General features: G+C 34.9%; 3 protein-coding genes across 5 annotated transcripts; all 3 read left to right on the top strand.

The window, feature by feature from the left end:
* Positions 1 to 179: 179 nt before the first annotated feature.
* LOC108853706 (transcriptional elongation regulator MINIYO) lies at positions 180 to 5,140 on the top strand. Of its 2 annotated transcripts, none has more exons than XM_018627128.2 (10): positions 180 to 391; positions 469 to 916; positions 993 to 1,096; positions 1,175 to 1,353; positions 1,430 to 1,535; positions 1,628 to 1,888; positions 1,973 to 2,161; positions 2,272 to 4,392; positions 4,464 to 4,682; positions 4,765 to 5,140. In XM_018627128.2, the coding sequence occupies exons 1-10, from the start codon at positions 230 to 232 to the stop codon at positions 4,999 to 5,001; spliced, it is 4,026 nt and encodes a 1,341-aa protein (XP_018482630.2). In that variant the 5' UTR covers positions 180 to 229; the 3' UTR covers positions 5,002 to 5,140. The 2 variants fall into 2 exon arrangements, with proteins under 2 accessions (XP_018482630.2, XP_018482629.2); XM_018627127.2 differs by having other exon boundaries at positions 984 to 1,096.
* A 2,241-nt stretch (positions 5,141 to 7,381) lies between these two features.
* LOC108853707 (WAT1-related protein At5g40230) lies at positions 7,382 to 9,435 on the top strand. Its single transcript, XM_018627131.2, has 6 exons — positions 7,382 to 7,826; positions 7,904 to 8,083; positions 8,158 to 8,407; positions 8,497 to 8,655; positions 8,727 to 8,878; positions 9,122 to 9,435. Exons 1-6 carry the CDS (start codon positions 7,621 to 7,623, stop codon positions 9,276 to 9,278), a joined length of 1,104 nt encoding a protein of 367 aa, XP_018482633.1. The 5' UTR covers positions 7,382 to 7,620; the 3' UTR covers positions 9,279 to 9,435.
* Positions 9,436 to 10,485: 1,050 nt separating this feature from the next.
* On the top strand, positions 10,486 to 14,949 carry LOC108853711 (WAT1-related protein At5g40210). 2 transcript variants are annotated; one of them, XM_018627142.2, is made up of 7 exons: positions 10,493 to 10,827; positions 10,905 to 10,970; positions 12,101 to 12,214; positions 13,938 to 14,130; positions 14,217 to 14,378; positions 14,489 to 14,637; positions 14,744 to 14,949. In XM_018627142.2, exons 1-7 carry the CDS (start codon positions 10,634 to 10,636, stop codon positions 14,874 to 14,876), a joined length of 1,011 nt encoding a protein of 336 aa, XP_018482644.1. In that variant the 5' UTR covers positions 10,493 to 10,633; the 3' UTR covers positions 14,877 to 14,949. The 2 variants fall into 2 exon arrangements, 1 of the variants encoding a protein (XP_018482644.1); XR_008945188.1 differs by lacking the exon at positions 14,744 to 14,949 and having other exon boundaries at positions 10,486 to 10,827; positions 14,303 to 14,378; positions 14,489 to 14,628.
* The last annotated feature ends 9,468 nt before the right edge of the window (positions 14,950 to 24,417 follow it).

Here is a 24,417-nt window from a genome sequence, read left to right as displayed (position 1 = left end):
ATTTGGGCTTCTGAAGTAAACTTGTTCATGGGCTTCTCGTAAAGTGATACCATTTTGCGGATTCCATTACACACATGACACTCGAAAAGTCAACTCCATTAATTTTTTTTTCAAGAAACAAAAATTAATGGACTATATAGGGGGTTTTCTGTAATTTTCATTCTCTCTTTGTCACTATAGCAATGTGTTATTTCCTAAGGTGAAGACAGAGCAGAAGTAGGGTTTAGAGATGACGGAGAAGGAGCAAAACAGCGGACGAGTTAATCCCATGGCGCCACCTTCGAGCCTTGTCGGGAGCATCGTCGAGAAAGGTTTTCCGGAGAACAAGCCGCTACCTCCCAAACCCTCCCGTCTTCCCTTTCCGGTGGCTTGTCATCGTTCTCACGGACCCGTAAGCCAAATCCCACTTTTGCCCCTTTTTAGGTTTCCATCTTGTTTGGTGTTGATTCTTTTTGATTTTTTTGTAAGCATGTGGGGAGCAGAGCCCAACCTAAAGTTCCTACTGTCGAGAAAGAAGAAGAAGAAGAAGAAGGTTCAATAAGTGCAGATAACAATGCACTGTTGCAGAAAATGTCACATGAAGAGATTGCAGAGGCACAGGCTGAGTTATTTGAGAAGATGGATCCTGCTTTACTTACCCTTCTCAAGAAACGAGGCCAGGACAAACTCAAGAAGCCAAAGCATTCTCTTCCTCAGGGTCCTTCTCTCAGGCCTGACATTCACTCACCACAACAAGCTCAGGCCGTAACTCCATCCCCCTCTCAAGTGTCAGGAATACCAAAAGAAACAAGTGTAGCCGCCCAAGGCGTCTTCTGGGATACATGGACCGAGAGGGTTGAGTCAGTTAGGGACTTGAGATTTTCTTTTGACGGGAATGTCGTTGAAACTGATGTTCTTGTCCCACCACCTGAATCTGGTGAGTAGTAGTAGAAGATCAATCCAGCTTATACTCATTGACAAAATCTTACACATTTTTTTTTTAGTTTTTACAGGTGTAAATATGTCTGCCGTTGAACGTGATTTCTTGAGAACTGAGGGGGACCCTGGGGCAGCTGGTTACACCATCAAAGAAGCTATTGCACTTACACGAAGTGTGGTATGATTATTGCTTCCTTCCAATTATTAAGAATGCTCCATTATTTATTTTTGCTCATTTTTTTGATTGATATGTCAGATTCCGGGACAAAGATGCCTTTCTTTGAATCTGCTTGCATCTCTACTCGACAAAGCTTTGTACAAACTTTGCCAAAGCGGAATCGGCTACACAAAGGAGCAAAAGGTTAAATCCACTGACTGGGAAGCCATCTGGGCTTATGCCCTCGGACCAGAACCTGGCCTTGTCTTAGCTTTGAGGTTATATATCCTTACTTATCTGTGAAGTTAACTCGCATGTTGTTCCTTCTTATAAAGAAATGTTTTTTTTTTAAAGGATGGCTCTTGATGACAACCATGCCTCTGTTGTTCTAGCATGTGCAAAGGTGATTCAGTGTCTACTGAGCTGTTCTCTTAATGAGAACTTCTTTGATATTTTGGAGGTATAGGTTCTTTTTTTTTCTCATTCCAAAGATGTTATGAGTCCTACTAGACACAATATCATCAAACTGATCAAATGCATTTCTGTTTGCAGAACTTGGGACCATGCGGAAAGGACATCTTCACGGCTCCTGTGTTCAGGGGAAAGCCGGAGATTGATCTTGGCCTCCTCCCTGGTTGCTACTGGAAGTACAGCGCTAAGCCCTCCAATATTCTTCCTTTCCGTGAAGAAACCATGGATGACGGGTCAGAAGATACAGACACTATCCAGAAAGATGTTTTTGTTGCCGGACAAGATGTTGCAGCTGGTCTTGTCAGAATGGATATCCTTCCAAGAATTTATCACCTTCTGGAGGTCAGATCACTTTCTATGTATTTGTACGCGTGTGCAATTTAGCATCGTGTTGCTTAACCGGTGGCTTATAATTCATGATTTCAGACAGAACCAACAGCAGCTCTCGAAGAATGCTTAATTTCGATTACTATTGCAATAGCAAGACATTCTCCAAAATGCACAACTGCAATCTTGAAGTATCCGAAATTTGTGCAAACGGTTGTGAAAAGATTCAAGATGAACAAAAAAATGGACGTTCTTCCTTCTCAGATCTATTCTGTTCGCCTCTTAAAGGTAATACTGGTCCTCCTTTGACAAAACTTGTTATGTTCGTTCCTCGTTAAGCTATAATCCTTACAACTATTGTAACCTTCGTTTTTTTCTGTCTTTTTAATTTCACGAAGGTCTTGGCCCGGTATGATAAAAGGACATGCGTGGAGTTTGTGAAGAACGGGACATTCAATGAAGTCACTTGGCATTTGTTTCAGTTCACCTCCTCACTTGATTCATGGGTGAAGTTAGGGAAGCAGAAGTGCAAGCTTTCATCTGATTTGTTGGTTGAACAACTCCGGTTTTTGAAGGTCTGTATCCAAAGTGGATGTTGCATATCTCAGTACCCAGAGCTATTCCCAGCCCTATGCTTGTGGTTGAGTTGCCCATCGTTTGAAAAGCTCAAGGAGAAAAATCTAATCTGCGAGTTTACTTCTGTGTCAAAAGAGGCTTACCTGGTCCTTGAGGCTTTCGCCGGAACACTTCCTAGCTTGTACTCACAAAACATTCGAGGGAATGAATCTGGGGCTTGGGACTGGAGATATGTAAGTCCTATGATTGATACAGCACTGAGCTGGATAATGTTGGCCCCTGAATTACTCGAGTGGGAGAGAGGAATTGAAAGTGTCTCTACGTCCACTACTTCTCTGTTGTGGTTGTATTCGGCTGTCATTCGTACAGTTTCCAAAGTTCTTGATAAAATATCTGCCCACGGGGAGGATGAGCCTCTGCCATGGCTGCCGGAGTTTGTTCCAAAGATTGGTCTCACCATCATCAAGCAAAAGCTTCTTAGTTTTTCCGTTGAAAAAGACCCTTCCAGGTGTTCCTCGTTTATGGAATTTTTGTGCTTGCTAAGAGAAAAATGTCAAGATGAAGAGCTAGCTTTAGGTTCTGTAAGTTGCCTTCATGGGTTGACGCGGACCATTGTGTCCATCCAAACTCTGATAGAATCAGCTAGATCTAAGATGGAAACTCCTCAGGGAAGCGAGTCCATTAGAGATGGTTCTGTGCTTGCGAATGGAATACTGACAGAGTCTATCGGTGACTTAACATTGGTATGGAGCTCTTTTAGAGATTCTGTCGCATCAGAATGGCCCGTTATGCAATCCATTGAGATACATAAACGAGGTGGACTAGCTCCTGGGGTGGGACTTGGTTGGGGAGCTAGCGGTGGTGGGTTTTGGTCAACGAGAGTCCTGTTGGCACAAGCTGATGCAGGTCTTCTGAGTCTCTTTCTTCACATCTCTCAACTGGACTCGCAGAGTGATCAGGGATCTGTTTTCTTGATGGATAAAATGAACTCCGCTCTAGCTATGTGTTTGATTGCAGGTCCAAGGGATCATTTACTTGTGGAGAAGGCCTTGGACTATGTCCTTGGACCGGATGCGTTAGAACACTTGGCCTGCTGTATCAGCTCAAACAAGAGAACCATAACGTCTGAGTGGAAATGCAGCGAATGGGATTATGATCGTATGAGCAAAGTGCTGACTTCTCACTTCAAACGTAGATGGTTACATCCAAAGAGAAAATCTGAATCCGAGGATGGCTCCAGTAGGATAAAGAAAGGCGCAGTTGGTCTGGAGACTATACATGAGGAAGGTGAAATGCCAAGTTGTTCAACTGAGGACCAAAAATCAGACTCTCTTATCGTAGAGTGGGCTCACCAGAGACTGCCCCTGCCTCCACAGTGGCTCCTTAGCTCCATCTCAGCAGTCCACGTTAGTAAAAACTCAGCAGGGGATCAAGAATCAACAGAGTTGCTTGAAGTTGCAAAAGCTGGAGTTTTCTTTATTGCAGGACTTGAGTCAGCGTATGGGTTGGGAACGCGTCCGTCTCCTGTTTCGAGCGTACCATTGGTTTGGAAGTTCCACGCTTTGTCTACCGTGTTACTGGCTGGAATGGACATCATCGAAGACAAGAACACTAGGAACTTGTACAGTTATCTCCAGGAGCTCTATGGACAAGTTCTGGATGAAAAGAGACAAAGCGGCGGTGAAGTTGAGCTCCTGAGGTTCAAGTCTGACATATTCGAGAGTTACTCTACATTTCTGGAGATGCTGGTGGAGCAGTATGCTGCAGTGTCGTATGGGGACGTACTGTATGGGCGACAGATGTCGATTTACTTGCATCAATGCGTGGAACCTTCTATTCGGCTTTCGGCGTGGACTGCACTCTCCAATGCCCGTGTTCTTGAGCTATTGCCGAGTCTAGACAAGTGCTTGGGAGAAGCGCAAGGATACCTCGAACCGGCTGAGGTAATTTGCAACAAAAAATATATATATAGTGTTTGAACAAGTGGCATGGTAGATTGATTGGTGATTGACAGGAAAACGAGGGAGTGCTAGAGGCGTACCTGAAGTCATGGACTAGTGGAGCTTTAGATAGAGCTGCGGCGCGGGGATCAGTAGCCTTTACGCTAGTTCTGCATCAGTTTTCATCTCTAGTGTTCTGCAACGGGGACAAGGATAAAGAAGGAGAAGGGTCCCTGCGGAATAAGATTGTAAGGACTCTGCTGAGAGATTTATCAAGAAAGCAGAATCGGCAGGTAAAAATGAAACCCTCTTAAAATGTTAAAGAGGTGTGAAAGAGATGATTTACTGAAACGTGAAATGCAATGTGGTTTTCAGGGGATGATGGTGGATCTCCTGGGGTATTATAGTAAAGGGTGTGCAGATGCGATGGAAGTGGAAGAAGAAGAAAGGCAACAGAAGAGTGAGGGAGAGAGAAGAATGGAGGTGTTGAAGGAGGCTTGCCAAGGCAACTCGTCGCTCCTCTCGGAACTGGAGAAGCTGAAGGAGGTTGTTAAGAGTCGAGAGTCAGGGACAAAAAGTGAGAAGAGAGACAGAGGTGTGTATCCCAATTAGGCTGTAAAAGTAACAGTAATATGGTGGTTAACTCTGCGTCTTTTATCTACAGAAACACTAATGTATGATCAAAATCGTAGAAGATGAAAGCTTGTCTTAAGATAAATTGATGAAAGTGAATGACAATATGCTTATATTATTAATTTGTAAATGCGGTTGGATGGTGATAACTTTCAAATTATTGCATTGTGCAATTGCAGAAACATTTTTTCACAAATATATAATGTTATCCAAACGAATGAGTATAAATATTTCTTGTGTTTCGTATTATGGAGAATGTTAAAATGGAAGTTGGGGAATTCTTCAGCTGCAGGATTAAGCTTTATGTCCTCTTTGGGACCCGTTAATCATAAATATTTGAGTTGTATGGTGATGACAATGGTGTGGAAATATTAATGGTCAAGTTGGGGTATAGTTAATGTAGCATTTAGGCAATGTGGTTGGATTGATTCCTGTGGTTGCTCTGAAGTCACTTTTGACTTCTGAGATATTTTGAAAGTATCAACATCAGATCTTATGGCAAAGAGGAGCAGAAGAAGAGACAGTGCATTAGAGATGCTTTTGCAGAACTGAGTGCAATGGTCGCTGTGGAATGTGTCAAGATTGGATCTAACACACTGACTGTTCAAGGCTGCGGTCCTTGAGAGAATTGAGTATCTGTCTTTGCCTTCTACAACTATGTCGTTGCTACACTTGTCCTTCTTCCACTTTCCCTCATCTTTAGAAGGTACTTGATCTCCCAAACTACTCTTTATTACCTCCAGCCAAATCTTATGTCTTCTTCAAGATCTTTTCACTTGCTCTTGTCAGGTAATTATATAATCATAGAGATATGTGCATTTCCGGATTCTCTTTTACTTGGGAGGGAACAGGTGTATATAGGCATATAATATAGTTCCCTCAAAGCTTGCCTCTGCTATCAGCAACCTCACGGTCGCCGTTATCTTCAGGTTACACCTCCTTCTCTTTCGATTCTTTGACGGGAATGTAATCTAGATAGCTAAATTAACAATGGAGTGATTCCACTCTCATTAACCGTAGCTAATCTCTAGCCTTTTGATTTGTGTAATGACTAAGATACATTTTGCTTACTATCATCCCGATCATTTAACTCTAACTGGTTATGCTTTCTTGGATGACTGTATAGGATGGAACTACTCGTGTTAAGTAGCTCTGCTACGGTGCTAAAATCATTTGGCACCGTAGCATCTATATCTGGAGACTGGTGCTCTGGTTGTCGTTCTTTCTAAAGGCACAGAAGTTTTAGCTTCATCAAATACCATCTCGCATTTGACTTTATGTGAGTCAAGTTAGGTAACTGGGGGCCTTTTGATCGCTGCACAGTATTTGCTTGTTTCAATCTGGTTGATTCATCAGGTACATAACTAAAAAGACTTTGAATATGTTGGTGACACATTGCTAAACTCAGTAGCTCATATATCATTTTAGACTCGGATCATGGGTATACCTTGAAGAATAACGATAGTATTCTTATACAACTTCTGCGCTAACATCAAACTCAGTGCCTGTATGTCTTTTGCTGAAAAAGACTTTTTGACATCTTTCCTGCTTAAAACAGGTCTCTTCCTAGCTGTAGTCATGTACTCGGTGATAAGTGAACCTTGTATGTTTGCTTAAAGTAGTGGTTAATGAACATTGTAATCTCAGAAATTAATACTCTCTTTCAGGGAGGCTTAGTTTCATCAATGGGCAGAGTTGCACACACACACACATGGGGTATGCATAGTCTACATTTCCTTGTTCATCTAATTGTCATTGCAGTAGCTATGGTTGCTATATTCCTCAGTGATTCACTTTACTTTGAGTCTTGAGAGGTACTATCTCTTTCACAATCTTCCTTAATAGCACACCTGCATAATTTATATACATTGCTCTTCATGTATCTATCCAAGAAATCAAATCTAATAGAGTTACTTGGTATCTAGTTTCTATTTCCCAAGTCATACTTATAGTGAATGTTGTGTAATTTATTCCTGATGGAAGATTAGCTTATTAATATCTTCTACACATGTTTTAACATAACTAGCTTCTTTCAATCAGTTTTATCTGTCCTCAGAATGTTTCTGAAAATTTAAAAGTGAATTTGATAACTTTTTTGAAAAAAAAAATTGGTTGAGTATAATATTTTTTGTACAACAGTATGATAAGTGAAATGAAAATACAGGAGACAATAAATACATTTTCACAAAACTCTTCTGTTATTTTCAAAATAAAGAGATTATAACTTTTATAAATTGCAAAATGTTTCTCGAATAAATATTAGAGATTTTTTTTCTTGGAATAATTTTGTTTTGAAAATTAGATTTATTTTTAATTATTCAGCCAAATTCAGCCGTTACTAGTTTACACCTAAAGAGTCAGTCTTTAACTTATTGGAAAAGAATGTTCTTATGAACTGATGTAACTGAAGCTCTAATGGGAAAGTTTCTTCCTTGTGGTGGGTCCCTAGATTAATTGGGATATGGTCTCTGTGGCGTGAGGCGTCGGTAACGTTTGGAATACTCTTTTCCATTTTTGTCGTCACTAAGACCCACATGGTTATTGCTCACTTAACTTGAGAGACTTTCTTTGAAACTAGTTATCAAAATTTTGATAATCATGAGAGAAGAGAGAGTGCCGTTGAGCTACATTAACAGAGATGTTGTGCCATTTGCTGTAATGGTAGCAGTGGAGTGTGTAACTGTTGGATCGACCACACTGTTCAAGGCTGCGTCCTTGAAAGGATTGAGCTTCTATGTCTTTGTCTTCTACACTTATGTTGTTGCTGCCCTTGTCCTTCTTCCACTTTCCCTCATCTTTGGGAGGTATATACTTGATCTCATCACAGACTCTTTCTTCCTTTTTTTTTCAAGAATGTGAAAACACAATTTTAGATGTGTAGGTCAAGAAGGTTACCTTCAGCCAAAGCTCCTTTCTTCTTCAAGATTTTCTTGCTTGCGCTTGTCGGGTTCGTGTCGATGCTATCTGGCTGTAAAGGAGTAGAATATAGTAATCCTACTCTTGCCTCTGCTATCAGCACCCTCACGCCAGCTTTTACCTTCACCCTCGCCGTTGTCTTCAGGTTCCACCTCCTTCTCTTTACATTCCCTTTAGGGATAGTGTTAATTTTAACTGTTTGTGCTTCCTTTGGTGAAGGATGGAACGGATAGTGTTACAGAGCTCTGCGAGTCAGGCTAAGGTCATTGGCACGATAGTATCTATATCTGGTGCTCTGGTTATTGTGCTCTATAAAGGCCCAAAACTTCTCTCTTCTGCATCTCTTACATCTTCAGAACCTACAGTTTGGCTTTACCAGGGTTTGACTTCTTTTGATTCAAGTTGGATTATAGGAGGCGTTTTGCTCGTTACACAGTACTTGCTTGTCTCATTATGGTATATTCTTCAGGTAACACAAAGACTCTGGTTTTTTTATATTTTTCGATGACACATAATAAAACTCATTGCTAAGTTTGGTAGCTCTATAAATGATATCAGACTCAGGTCATGGAGGTGTACCCTGAAAAAACAACCGTAGTTTTGTTGTACATCTTATGCGCAACAGTAATCTCAGCACCTGTTTGTATGCTTGCGGAAAAAGATTTGACTTCCTTTCTGCTTAAACCGGGTGTCCCACTCGCTTCAGTCATGTATACGGTGAGAAACCCAAAACCTTGTATGATCTTCAAGAATTTTTAAGTTCAGAAAGTAACGTCTCTGTTTTTTAGGGAGGCTTAGTTTCATCATTGGGCACAGTTATACACACATGGGGTCTGCATGTGAAGGGTCCAGTCTACATCTCCTTGTTCAAGCCGTTGTCTATTGTCATTGCAGTTGTAATGGCTGCTATATTCCTCGGTGATCCACTTCACCTTGGGAGGTACTATATGATATCTTTCACCTTCTTCCTTTAGAGTATGCTCATAGATTATATATATTATATATAGAAACAAACATAACACCCATGATGGAAATTATAGCTAGGAGATCCATGGAATCACATCTAAGAGAGTTATATGGTTTCTTGTTCTAATCCATCACAAGTCGCACTTAGTCTCCATAGTTGCTTATTGACTCTGTATAAATGGTAATATAAATATTACCATATATGTGTTGTGTGCAGTGTCATAGGATCAGTGATTTTGAGCTGTGGATTCTACACTGTAATTTGGGGCAAAGCAAGAGAGGATTCAACCAGAAATGTAGATGGATCCCAGAAGTTACCTTTGTTGGTTACAAACACCATAGAAGATGATGCCTCGTCATTAAGATGTGACTGATGCAAGTGGAGTACTTCTCAATGGATATGGAGCCATTAAGATATAATATGGTCCTCAATATAAATACCTTGTAAAGAAGCTAAAATCATTAGCATTCTGGTGTATATATCTGGGGCTTTAAATATTGTTCTTTATAATATATGCTTCTTTCACTTTAGTCGAGTCAAGTTGGATCACTTGAAGCCCTTTGCTCGCTTCACAATATATGCTTCAGATAGTTCATGAAAGAGAACTTTTACGTTTTGTTAGTAGTGTAATAAAGTTGAGCTAAATTCAGCAGCTGGACATGATTTCAGACACAGATCATGGAGATATGCCCTGAAGAAATAATTAAGCATAGTCTTCTTCTACAACATATTTGCAATGCTAAGCTCAGCAGCCCCTAGTATGTCTATTTGCAGAAAAAGACTTGAATTCATGGAAGCTTAAACCGATAATTTCCCTCGCTGCAGTCAGATACTTGGTGAGGCATGAAGCCTTATAACTCAGTTTGAGTAGGGACTCTTACCTTAGCTTTAGCTCAGTAAATAACACTATGTGTCTTTGATACATCATTGGGTTCATTTATCCACACATGGGGTCTGAATTTGAAGGGCCCGGTCTTTATCTTTGTTCAAGCCGTTGTGAGATGTTGTCTATTATTGCAATTGCAGTCGCCATGGCTGTTGCCTCCGCTTCACCTTCGGAGGTACCATTATCCTTTGTATTCCTTACTCTCAACTATAGTGTTTCTTGCTTGAAAAACATAAGGATAAACAAAACGTAGTTCTAGCTTTTAGTTGTTGGGTAATAAGATTAAGTGATTAGTACAATATAACTTAGCTTCTATGTGTTGTGGGCAGTGCGTGTGATTGATTGGATCAATGATACTGCGCTTTTGGTTTTATAGTGTTTTATGGGGCAAAGAAAGAGAATATGCAAGTGATTGTGAGCAGTCACTTCTGTTGACTACACAGAACAGAGACGATGAAGCATTATCATGAAGATATGTTGGATTCAAGAATACACTATTTTCTTAGTATTGCATATCTATGTTCAAAAAGAAAACGTAAACAAGAATACTATATTATAGTTTCTTAGATTCACTGTTTTTGTACGCATTTGAAGATGGGCCAGGCCGCCTTTTACTCCCTTAACTTCCTAAGTTTTAATTGTGCGATGGAGATGAGTTTGACTTGTCCTTTCGCGTCACGACCTCAACATTTTTCTTTGGATCGAAACACGACCTCAACATAAAACATACTTTTTTGGTCTAATAAATATGCCTTTTCTAAATATCAAATTCAGATAGAGAGAGAGTCTTCAGATAGAGAAAGAGAGCAAGAAAAAAAACAAAAGAATCCAAAGAACTGAAGATGGCTGAGGGAAGATTATGTAACAGAGATAGCTTGATCTTGACGGCAATGGTGTTGACGGAGTTTTCTAACGTCGGAGTAAACACTTTGGTCAAATCGGTGACTTCCAAGGGACTGAGCCCATTTGTGGTTCTTGTTTACTCCTATGCTTTTGGATCTCTTCTTCTTCTTCCTCTTGCCTTCTTCTCCTTCAGGTTTTCTTCTTTCCTTTGACTCTGTTCCCAATATCTTGATAAGAACTTGCTCTTATATAGCTTCACTATCTCCACAGATCAAGATCTCTTCCTCCGTTGACTTCTTCAATTCTTTACAAAATGGGACTTCTTGGTCTAATTGTGTAAGTTCTTTTATTTGGTAACCATACAATATCATCTAATTCAAAACACATTCCTTGGTTTTCAAAACCAGTTCTTGAACCGCAATTACAGATTTATATTACAATAATTGGATCATCTTAGTTTTACATAAAAGAGTATTGATTCGAATAATTATTACTAGTTTCTCGAACAATTTAACTGGGTTGTTTTGTCGTTTTTATAAATAATGATGATTCTATGCCGAATTTATATGATCTACTTAATAATACAAGATATACATTGACATGAAGTTTTATAAGTAGTTAAACTCTTATCAAAAGAACTAAAAAAATTATTTAAATTCAGGCAAATTCTTTTTCTTTGATCATTATTTTCCAAACTTTTTGCTCCATTTAATTTACATTTTAATTTAAGAGTCCGACTGGTTCAAACGCAGCGGTTGCGGTTGCGGGTGCAGAACGTTATTAAGTGTTTTTTATGATTGGCACAACGTTTGAAAATTGTTACGTTTGCAGGATATTTATGAATGGTTAATTATGAGATATTGCAGTGGTATAATAATAAATTACCAATATTAACATATTATAAAAATATACTATTGTGATAAAATATAATAATTATTAATATAATATAATTAATAAAAATAATATTTATTTTATTTTTAATTAGTTGAAAGTTATAGTTTGAATAATTTTTTTTTGAAATTTATATTATAACTTTTAAAGTTTTTTTTGTTTTATACGTGTGTATATCTTTATATTAATTTTAAAAAATATAATGAATAGTTAATTTAAAGTTATATAAAACAAATTATGATACTATTTGTGAATTCAAATTAATATAGAATATGTGTATATACTTTTATTTATAATATTTCCATTTTTAATTTAAATTTTTAAAAATTAATTTTATATTTATTTGTCAATCCGCAACTGCAAACGATAGTTGAAACCAATTTTTGATTTTAAGAGGTTTGTAGCGACATGACGAGATTTGTAGCGGTTTATATGATTATTTTGAAACGCTGTTAACTGCTATCTACCGACCGCAAAAGATTCGTTAGCGGGTGGTAGCAGGGAAACAACTCAGAGAAGTATTCTTATTGTTATGTTTGTATTTGTATTTTTTGTATGTGTCTGAGAAAATACAGAAGTGCAGCCCAAATCGCAGGGTACAATGGGATTAAATACAGCTCACCTACTTTATCTTCGGCCATGAGTAATGTTAATCCTGCATTTACCTTCATCCTCGCCATAATTTTCCGGTAATTTATTTCCCAAATATTTTTTTTTAATTTCCCAAATACTTGCTAATTGAATTAAATTATTTATATTTTAGAACGTTTGTTGCTTTTACTTTACAAGATGCTTATATCTCAAGGCATCCAAAAGAAAGCTTGGAAGTTTAAATCATTTAATATTTTAGAACGTTTGTTGCTTTTACTTTACAAGATGCTTATATCTCAGGGCATCCAAAAGAAAGCTTGAAAGTTTCCATAATGTTTTAGTTGAAAAAGGGAAAAGGGGAAAAAGAAATGTCTGTTGACGGAAAAACCAAATCTCCGTCTTGTTTAAGTCTTCGCAGAAGTCAATTATGTACGGACCCACGCGATTTATTTAGCTTTTAAATGGATTTAATAATCTAATAATGAAATATGTGGTACATTTTTTAACAATATCACCGAAAACGTGTTGACAACATGTCTAAAAACGACAAGTTTATTGTTAGGAGAGATCTAACATCATCGTGTGGTGGCGTGAGAGAAGAGAGAAAAAGTAGATCTATAAATTGGGTCCGGCGTCCGGCCGGCGCGTGAACGTGTGTGCTGGCACCGGAGCCCTTTTCGGTGACCGCACAATTCTTGGTCTTCGCTTCTATCGCCCTCATCCTCTTCTCCGTCTTGCCTGAACTCTGGAATCGGCCGTCTTTGCGCTTCTGAAACTGGAGTAAAGGCGCGGTGCGGTGGTTTGTTCGCGGTTAAGCTCTTCGTTTTTTTAGGTGTTTTTGTATCCGAGAGACGGAGGTTTCTATAGCTTTGTCATCGTCGGTTCTCGTGCTCGGAAGGCGGTGTTTTTCTTCAGCTCCGTCGTTGTCGGTTTTGTCACCGGAGGGTAAGGCTTCTTCTGTCCTTGCGCTGTCGGTTTTAGTTGGTCCTGTCTTTGTTGGACCTGTGTGGAGGGCGTTGGTGGCCCGTCTCTGTTCTCTGGTTTGGGACTCGGTTCGTTTGTGGATGGGGTCATCGGATGTTTGTTCGGAGTAAGCTTTCGTTAGTGCGATGAAGCTCTCTGGAGAACGACGATGAAGCCCGAAAAAAAAGTGGTTGGATCTGTCGGAGTCGCCTCGGTTCTTGGGCTCCGACGGGATGAAGTGGGCGGTGGAGTAGTTCCGGCGACGATTCCAAGAGCTGTCGGTCGAGTGGAGATTGAAGTGACGCGTGTCGTCCTGAAGACCTAGATCCTTACATGCGTCCGGTTCTTCTCGACAGTTTGATTTGCGGAATCGGTCGGTTTAGTCTGATTTGGTTTTCAGACCCACCGGTTTAGTTTGGTTTGGATCGTTTTTCCTTGTTTTGTATTGGGTCTTGTTTTATTGGGCTTTTTGTATGGATTTGCATGTGTAATCGGGCTTGGCCCGTTGTTTTATTTTATTTAATCTAATCCCTTGACGGAAAAAAAAAACATGTCTAAAAACGACAGCAAATATTTTATTTATTTATTTCCGTTACATGTCCATTAAATTTTTTTTTTTGATCAAAACATGTCCATTAAATTATACAGTATTAACAAAAACAAAGAAAATGAACATAGATCTCAATTATATTATGTATGTAACTATGTATATGTGGGGTATGAGGCATAACTAATTGGTTAACTATGGACCAAACCACTTGTCGTTTAATAACCTTCACAGAATCGTTTTTCTTTATAGTAGAACAAGAATAGAAGGTGATAAGTAGTGTTTGTACTAACTTGGACTATTTGGTATAGCATGGAGAAAATATCTATAAGAAAAGAGACCAGTGTAGCCAAAATGTTGGGAACATTATTCTCTATAATAGGTGCACTTGTGGTTACTCTGTACCACGGTCCAGTGCTTATGTCTTCACACTCTGATTGGGTTATTGGAGGTGGCCTTCTTGCTCTTCAATACATCCTTATCTCCTTCTCTTATCTTGTTATGGTACGTACATTTTATATTTATGCACTTCAAAATAAAAATACAGTCAACAAGATATATTATATATATGATAACTCGGGTATTTATAGGCGCACACAATGAGTCGATATCCATCTACGGTCATTGTAACGCTAGTACACAATGTTTGCATTCTCATTGTGTGTGCATTCGTTAGTCTTTTGGTCGAGAAGGATGACTCGAAGGCATGGATCATAAGATTTGACGTAACCTTGATCAGCCTTGTTGCAACGGTAATTCTTATATAAATATGTGAAATAATATTTGGACTTAGATGTTTGTTAATTTACTCATTGGTCTTGAATCTTGATAATAATATACGGGATATACATTTTTACCGTAGGGCGCTTTGAATTCGGGATACTATATTATACATACATGGGCGGTGAGTCATAAAGGACCAGTGTACTTGTCGATGTTCAAACCATTATCTATATTGATTGCAGCCGCATCAACTACCATTTTCCTCGGCGAGACGATCTACCTTGGAATGTATAACACACAACTTTTGCTTCTATTTGTCTATAGTATTGTTTTTAATCTCATTATGCTATAGCTAGTATCATCTCTCAATTTTCTTGTTATGTTTGAATAACAGTTTGATAGGAGGAATATTGATAGCAATAGGGTTTTACATGGTATTGTGGGGCAAAGCCAAGGAAGCCAAAGTGGACATACTAGGAAGCATCGAGTCGCCTCCTTCACAAAAAGCTCCTCTTTTGGGAAACTAAAAGCTACTAAATATGTTTATATTATAAACCTAGAGATTTTTAAATTATAACAACAAAGCATTCTTTTACTACAGTATAACCTCTTTAAATTAATAATCGATAGATTAATATCTCTATAAATTAATATAATTTCATAGTCCCAAATTGAGTTTTTGGTTCAATTAATATTTCGATAAATTAATAATCTCTATAAATTAATAAAAAAATATAATTTTGGTGTAGTCCCAACATTATTAATTTATAGAGGTTTCACTGTATCTCTCTTTTATATGTTTTTGTTTTTATTTCTTTTTTTTTTTTTTTTTTTTTTTGATATCTCTGGTGTCTGGGCAGCCACTTTCCCAAATATCCCCCGAAGGGGTCCAGCGCCCCAGCAGTAAGGATGTTAAATCGCTGTGGCCGGGTTTCGAAGCTGGGTGGCGGGCACCTCAGCCGAGGTTCCATTACCACCAGGCTACGAAGCCCGGTTCAAACTGTTTAGGGTTAACTTTTTATAGTGACTAGCCCCACCGCTTGCGCGGCCCCAAATCCAGGAAATCCTTCCCCTCCGGCTTGAACCTACGGATTAATGTATATTCCGCTTGCCCCTACTCGTATGGGGAAACCCCTCCGACTTGGACCTACGGTTGGTATACACCGCTTGCCCCTACTCGTATGAGGAAGGATTTATTTGGAGAGACATAGTACCACCCTGCTGTCCCCGAGTATCGAACTAGCGACCTCGAATAGTCATGTATGAGAAGATTCGCTGGGACCACTAGGCCACCAACGCTTCTCTTGTTTGTTTTTATTTCTTACCTTATTATTCGATTACTTACGTAGTAATTAAGAATACCATCACTTCAACTTTTATCTCTCGTAAATTCTGTTTCGGTTTATTTGTCTATAATCAAAAGGATGTAGACTTATCAAATAAGTCAATTTCAAATGTTATTTATTTGATTTAAAGATCTACGTACCATAAACAACATGCAATTCTTTATAAAACATACATTATATGACTCAGAATGGTGCTGCGGTGGGCAGTGGGCACTTAGGTGCTGTAATAATATTTTTACACAACATTTATTCTGCGGCACAAAATTCACTTTAACCACTTGAGAGTTGAGATTCAGCAAGGATGACCTTTTTTTGAAACATGGATGACCTAGTTTCTCTCATACATGCATATATATATGTTATTTTGTGTTTTATATTTTGATTGTTTTCATATAAATATATAACTCTTGAATGATAAACAATATACAAATACTTTCATTTATTTTTCCTAGCAAAAACATAGACAACTAGTTTTCGTCTATTCTCTTCATTATTTCTGTTCTTTCATATTTTATTCTAAATTTTATCATTCTTACATATGAATTACCTTATAGAACCACTGTTACTTTTTACTTTACAAGATTGCTTTTTTCAAGATTTCAATAATATTGTTACTTGTTAGCTGAAAAAGGAGAAAAGGGAAAAAGGACTTAGTGTTACAAAAAAAAAAGGGAAAAAGGACTTTTATGTTGACGGAAAGAAAAATAACTTACCGGGTCCATGAGAATTATTTTAGCTTTTTAAGATGGATTTTTTTTTATATATAATCATGAGAAATGTGTACCTATTTTTATATATCACTGACTATTTAGAGAATCTCCACAAAAACTCTATAATTTCAAATATGAAGTTTTATCCACTCAAAAAAACTTCAAATTTGATTGAAGTTTTATATTTATTTACATTTTGATCTTTACAATTATATTTCACATTTATGATTCTTAAAATTTTCTCGTTTATTGTTTTCCTTAAAATTCAATATATCACAAAAATTTCTCATAATTTTATATATAATCATGAGAAATGTGTACGCTATTTTTATATATTACTAACTATTTAGAGAATCTCCACAAAAACTCTATAATTTCAAATATGATGTTTTTTCCACTCCAAAAAATTTCAAAACTTCAAATTTGAAGTTTCATATTTATTTATATTTTGGTTCCTACAATTATATTTCACATTTATGATTCTTAAATATTTCTCGTTTATTTTTTTAATCCTTAAAATTTTATATATCACAAACATTTCAAATTTTATATAAATTTAAGTTTACACAAAAAGTTAAATAAACTTTAAAATAAGATTAAAATATTTTAAAACAAGAGTTAGACTACAACAATATACAAAATAAACTTAACAAAAAGCTTAAAATTTTATATAAAGACATAAATACTACAAAATTTAAATATTACAACAACACTAATAGTCAGCTAAATTTTATCTGGAACCTCCAAAATATTGTTCAAATAAATTTTATGTAATCGAAAATGGTTGTTGTGGTTATTTTTGATGTTTTTGTATGATTCTTTCTTGTTCAAATCGAATGTATTCACGAGTATTAATATCATCAGTAGAATTTAAGTATTCCTCTTTTACTTTTTTTGTTCAGATCTAATGTATTTACACGTATTAATATCACCTGATTTCAATAATTTTTAACTCGTAATCTGTACACTTAAAAAAAAAGAGAGTCGTTTTTTTACTTTGAAATGCACTAATTGGTCATATATGTATTAAGAAAATAATTATATTGAATAATATGTTATTTTTCTTTAAGTTTAATATTAATTATGTATTTCTGTTTAAAAATCTTATATCAAATGTAACATTTTATTAATTAATATTTTGTATATATTTTTATATATGTGCTAGTTATTTACAAAATTGTTATGAATTTTAATTAATTATGACAAATATAAGGACCATAATATAAAATACAAATAACTTCGAAGTTAGGTTTGAAGTTTTACTTTTGTAGAAAAACACTTTTAAACTTCAAATATAGAATTTTGGAAACTTCAAAATGAAATGTCTTTTTGGAGATACTCTTAGAGAGCCTCGGAGCAACCCCAAACAATGGCGGACTCATGATCTAATTTTAAAAAGAAAAAAAATGAATCAAAGGTGTCATAAAATATTTCAAAACAAGAGTTAGACTACAGGAACATACAAGTTAAACTTACAAAAAAGCTTTAAATTTTATATGAAGAAAAAAATAATACAAAATTTTAAATATCACAAAAACACTAATAGTGAGCTTAGTTTTATCCGGAACCTCCAAAATATTGTTCAAACGAATTTTATGTAATCAAAAATGGTTGTTGTTGTTAGTTTTGATGTTTTTTTGTATGATTCTTTCTTGTTCAAATTGAGGGTTCAACTAGTGACCATTTAAATACTGATAGGAATGATAGGGAAAAAAATTCAAGGGAATGATATGGAATAAATTAGAAGGAAAAATTATAGAGAAGGAATACAACAAACTATTATAGTAAATGGTAACTACAACCAGGAACAAAACTTCAAACAATAAATAATTTAATAATTAACTCTAGAAAATAATAGTAGATGTAAATGAGTTTTTTTTGTTTACGCTTCGTGTTTCCATGGCCATTTGCATCACCTACAATGCATGTACAGTACTGTGCATGTATCTCATATCTCATAAATATTTCTAATTGTTAAAAAAATATATATCACATTATAAAGCTGATTATTGTAAAAACAATTTGTATAACATTATATGGCCTTCACGACTGGTTTCACCATCAATTGTGGTGTTAGGGTTATATGAAAGAAGTTTGGTGAACAAATGTTATATAGAAGGAAACAAACTTACCTATATTGAGAAGTTAGATAAAAATGTCATTTTTTATAAATTTATTTGATACATCAACATATTAATATATTTTTACCAAATTTTATAGTTTTCCTTTTGATTTCTAATCTAATTTGATAGGGAATATATTTACACTATATTTCCTCTTGAGAAAAGGAACGTGGAGGAATAATTAAGTCCTACAGATAATGCAATTTCCTTGTAACTGGTAAAAAAAATCAGGAACGTGGAGGAACATAGTATTCAGTGCTATTCATTTCCTCAAATCAAGTCACCAGTTGGACCCTAAATGTATTCATGAGTATTAACATCATCAATAGAATTTAAGTCTTTTTCTCTTTTACTCTGTTGTTCAGATCTAATGTATTTACAATTATTAATATCACCTGATTTCAATAATTTTAACTTGTAATCTATAAATTTAAGAAATAAAGAGAGTCGTTTTTACTTTGAAATGCATTAATTGGTCATATATGTATTAAGAAAATAATTCTATGTAATAATAAGTTATTTTCTTTAATTTTAGTATTAATTATATATTTCTATTAAAATATTATATTAAATATAACATTTTATTAATTAATATTTTGTAATATTTTTTATATATGTGCTATTTACTTACAATAGTTTTATGAATTTAAATTAATTATGATAAATATAAAGATCATAATATAAAATACAAATAATTTAGAAGTTAAGTTTGAAGTTTTATTTTTGGAGAAGAATACTTTTAAACTTCAAATATAGAAGTTTGGAAACTTCAAAATATAGTGTCTTTTTGGAACCCCAAACAATAGAGAACCCATGATCTAATTTTAAAAAGGAAAAAATGAATAAAAAGTATCATAAAATATTTTAAAACAAGAGTGAGACTACAAGAATATACAAAATAAACTTAACAAAAAAGCTTAAAATTTTTTATGAAGACATAAATATTACAAAATTTTGAATATTACAACAACACAATAGTCAGCTAAATTTTATCTGAAACCTCCAAAATGGTTGTTGTGGTTATTTTTGATGTTTTTTGTATGATTCTTTTTTTTCAAATCAAATGTATTCACGAGTATTAATATCATCAATAGAAGGTATCATAAGTAGGACTCAAACACGGATTAAGGGTATCAAAAAGAGGACTTTAGAGCAACATTATTGGTCTCCTTGTACTAGGATCCTTAAGAAAAATACTATGTATATGTATATATTATATATGTGTGTATAATTGTGGGTTAAGGACTTTACGGAAACCCAAACCGAAAGTTTATTATTTAAGAAATTTTCGGTTTGGATTTCCGTAAAGTCCTTAACCCACAATTACACATCTATTACTATAAAAAAAAGATGTTTCTCTCCTGGTGACACGTCAGATTCCAGGTCACAAATTTGTTGATCCTGACGTTGACATGTGTCCTGTTTGCAAAGTGCAGCGTTTCATTAAACTTATTTCGTCATGGGTTTCGTTCGTATGTGTGGTTGGGCTTGAAAGTAGAAGGTGTATCTGACCCAGTTAGATTGTTCTGCGCTCCAATCCTAATTTTGTTTGATTGAAAAAAATATCGTCTCTCTTCTGCGTCAACGGCGACGAGTTGACGTTTTTGCTTCTCCCTAATATAATGAACGGTCCGAGTTATGGGTTTGTGTTAACTCCAATTGATACACTCTCCCACTATGTAGGCTTCAATGCTTTGTTTTGATCTGTAAGGCGGTGTCTCTAACCCTATAAAAGGTAACTTTACTTTCTGTAGATCATCATCATCATCTGTACTCTTGATTTTGCATACGTTTGTTGATTTTTTTGTATTGTTCATGTTTTGCAGTCACGATCTCCTTCTTCGCCGTCAATCATCATCGCTCCTCTAACCGGTTAGTTTCTTCTTTTTTTAGTGTAGCACAATGTGATGTATTCTTAATATATACTGAAATTATGATTGTGTTTAGTGTTTCAATTAAATTGCATGTTACTCTAGATTGAGAAACTCGATTTTGTGTGTTAGATGAGCAGTAAGGGTTTCTTCACTTGGTTCAAAGTATATGGCTGCTTCAGTTCCAATAAGACTTATTCTCACTGTTGGATCCTTTGAAGATCTAGGACGCATAAGCAGTACTATCTCAGTTTCTAAGCTTTTTCTTATATGTAAAAATGTGAATATTTTTTTCTTTGATCTCTAACTGCTTCTCCTTTCGCACAGCTAAGGCATCTGGGAATTTTTTAAGCTCTCCGCCATGTCATCAAGAGGTTGGTGTTTAGATCATGAAAATATTTTCATGTTACTTCCATTGCATATAAGTAAGATCTACTTTTCTTTAGATTACAGAGAGTTCGGAATCGCGGTGACTCTTTGTGATTGTATCTATGCTGAGTCTAATCTACAAATTGAGCAGATGAGGTTGGGAAAGACTCTACAAGCAATTGTTTTTGAGTTATCTGAAGTTTCATTAAGAATTGTGAGGATCATTTTGTTCGTCAATGAGATCTGCTTTTTAAAGACAAGTTTTTAATGTTGTACTGTTTAATATTGTGTCTTTATTTCTGGCAGTTGTGCTTTGTCCTTTGAGCGTAACGGACGGTGGGATGTGGGAGACAAAAGGTTCACTCCAGAACATGATGTTCTTTGGTATTCTTGAGAATATCTAGCTGCTTACAATCGATCTCTCTACCCAAAATTCTGCGAAGATTTTTTTTCTCCCTACTTATTGTTCTCAGAAAGCTGTTAAAATTCTGTCAAGATTTGGATTATTATTGATCTTTTCTATTGCAAGTGTAGATCTTTTACTTTTGTTCTGCAAAGCTTACAGATCAGTGTGCTTTACTTCTTATGTGTTCTATTTATCATGCGTTGTGTTGCACCGACGAAGTTAGTAAACAAAGTCATAACTTCAAAATAGATCTTTAATTTGTTTATCAGTGCGACTTTGTTCGGTGGAATTCTTGCTGTTCCAAAATTTTAGTAAACAAAAAAAGAAAAAGATTATACAGAGTAATGGAGATGTCTTTTTTTTTTCAAATTAATGGAGACGTCTTCTTATTACAGTACTAGGGTTAATGTGTTGTTTCTAACGTATGATATAGCATTGCTGGATCAAGACTTCTTTTCTCAGAATGCCACGCAGTATGTTGTATACTTGATGAACTCAAATACTAAAGAATCCCAACAGTGTTGCTTCACTAGGAAAATTCATCGACTTTTGAACCGTGATATCAAAATCTGTCCATTACAAACTTACTTTAGTCATTTTATAACAGGGCTAGAATTTTTATTTTTTGCGAGCTGGTCTATTGGTGGACTTGAAAATGAAGTATCGTTCTGATCTTTATTGTTATAATTTAATGAACCTATTTTACCGAAAACATTCTCTTTTAAAACAACAAGTAAAAAAAAATTAATATTAGTTTGTTTACTCAGTAACGGTGGTAACTATTTTTCATACTCGGATTATGGATTATTCGCACCGTAACTGACTTGACAAGCACGCAAACAACAATAATGATAGTCTTCTGTTCCACCAAATATGCTTAGTATGCCAAAATACAACACGAAAAATAAAAGAGTATTATGTATTGGTATTCATCAATACTTTTAAAACAAATACATATCAAATAAATCAACGCAAGTGGTACACACCTCACAAAATATAATCAATACAGCAGAAATTATTTTGACATAATTATAAAAGTAATAATTTTAGAAAACAAAGTAACTAATTAGTACATCCATAATATTGTTAGGTTTAAAAAATAATTCATTCGCAAATTCTGATAGAAAGAAATATATATAAATAAAAATTCAAAAGTAAAATCGTTTTAGTATTTCCTAAGTATTGTTTGAAAATTAAAATTTAGTTTACTGTAAGCAATATATATATATCAAAGATATTCTATTTAAATATTTAATTATATTTATATATTATGTATTTAATGTAAACGATATATATATATATATATATTAAAAAGATATTTTCCGCATGATTTTAAAATCATTTGCATTTTGTTATAAAATTTAAACTCAATCACAGATTTCTCATTGTGAACTAAAAATATTCAATTACAATGACATGTACAAAATTTAACTAATATGTATATTTTTATATGATAAAAATTTATATTATATGTTTACTTAATTGCTGAAATTGTTTTAAGATTCACGGGCCGGTCCTAGTACATATATAATATACACATGCACATATTATTTTTCTTAAAGACGCTAGTACAAGTACACCAATAACTAAACGTCCAGATTTTTCATTGTTTCATCGAACAAACTAATATTTATTGAGAGTCCGTCTCTCAAACGAAGATTTTAAATAAAACCAAATTCTCTCTATATATATATACCAATATTTAATTTTCAGTATTGTAAAGTTACAATAAACCTTGTCAATGTATTTCTCTTTAGATATTTGGGATAAGTTTTTCGTAACTTTAAAATACTCATAACTAAATATTAATATTTATATATACACATGTATATATGAATTTTGAAAATCGTTTGTTGAGAATCCCATTGGGATTACTCTCTTAGAGTAATGAAGAAAAATTAGAAAGAGAAAATGTAAGAGGAACAAATCTGATCTATTCCCCAAACCAAAAACACAAATTCTCAAATGCTCTTGTCTATTTTTCTAGTTTAATAAATATTTATTTAAATTAGAAAAAAATAAAAGACTAGTAGAACCAAAAAAACATAAGTAATTACAATCTAACCAGGCGGATTATCCAATTAATATAATCCAATTGGATATCCACCGGATCAACCCATTCATTCTCTTAAAAAAAATTAAAATTGACTAAATACTTTAGGTTTTACTCAGTTTTCTTATTTTTTCTTTCATTAAAATATTTTTTTCCAGTTCCACTGATCTCCTTTCACCTTTTCATCATCAGAGATGGATAATCTTCCAACAAAAGAAGACGAGTCCAGTCTTTTTCCAGATGAAATAATAAAATAATAAATCACGAACTATCCATTGAAAAAGAGAAAATCCCAAAATGTTATAACTTAATAAAAAATATGTGCAACTATAAATCTTTGTACAACTTAATAAAACTTCAACTGTTTTGGACTGTATAACTTAGTAATACTTTGTGTAATTTTTTTATCATGGCTTATTTGATATACTTAATTACGTTTTTCCTATGAAGTGAAGGTTCCAGAGAACGAAAATAAAGCCATACAGCCTCTGATGTTGGAGACATGGTCCAAAGGAAGAAGGATGGCGATTTAGGTAATAGAAATATGAAAAAGAGTGTTGGTAAGAGTGTAGGGGAAAGGGACGGTGGAACTGATAGTAAAAAAAATTTGTTGGAGATGAGCAAAGGAGAAAGAAGCAATAAAGAAAAAATTAATCATTGTCAACTAATAAAAGAGGCAAATGAAAAAAATTAATCATTGCCAACCAATACAAGTTTGTTTAATTGGGAATCTTGGTAAAACTTTGTTATTTACATTTTTGTAACTCAGAAAATCTGTCAATTTTTTTTAACAAATTTTTCTTTTTTTCATTCTATTTTGACAAATTTTCCTCTTTTAAAAAAAAAACTCTGAGAAGACTTCCTTTGTTAAAAGTGCTCTTAGGAGAACTTATGTCTACGTGGTTTTCCAGAATTAAGCATGAGCATTTTATTTGGACCCAAAAATCCGATCCGAAACCAATCCAAAAATTATCGGTTTGGATAGGAACTGATCCGATCTCTTCACCCTATTGAGTATTGTTGTAGACCCACAGATCTTGGATCCGACCGATCCAAATTCGAGACCTGATAGGGTACCCGGAAAACCCAAAAATTCTAGTATATATTAGATACATATGAGTGTCTTAGTATATTTTTGGTATTGTGTGTATTTTTTTCTAAGTTTCAGATTTAGGATTTCGGATATGGTT

Source organism: Raphanus sativus, chromosome 4, assembly GCF_000801105.2.
Source record: "Raphanus sativus cultivar WK10039 chromosome 4, ASM80110v3, whole genome shotgun sequence".
Classification (NCBI taxonomy): Eukaryota; Viridiplantae; Streptophyta; class Magnoliopsida; order Brassicales; family Brassicaceae; genus Raphanus; species Raphanus sativus.
Note: the sequence above shows the minus strand (reverse complement) of the source record. Positions and strands in the feature narration are given on the sequence as shown.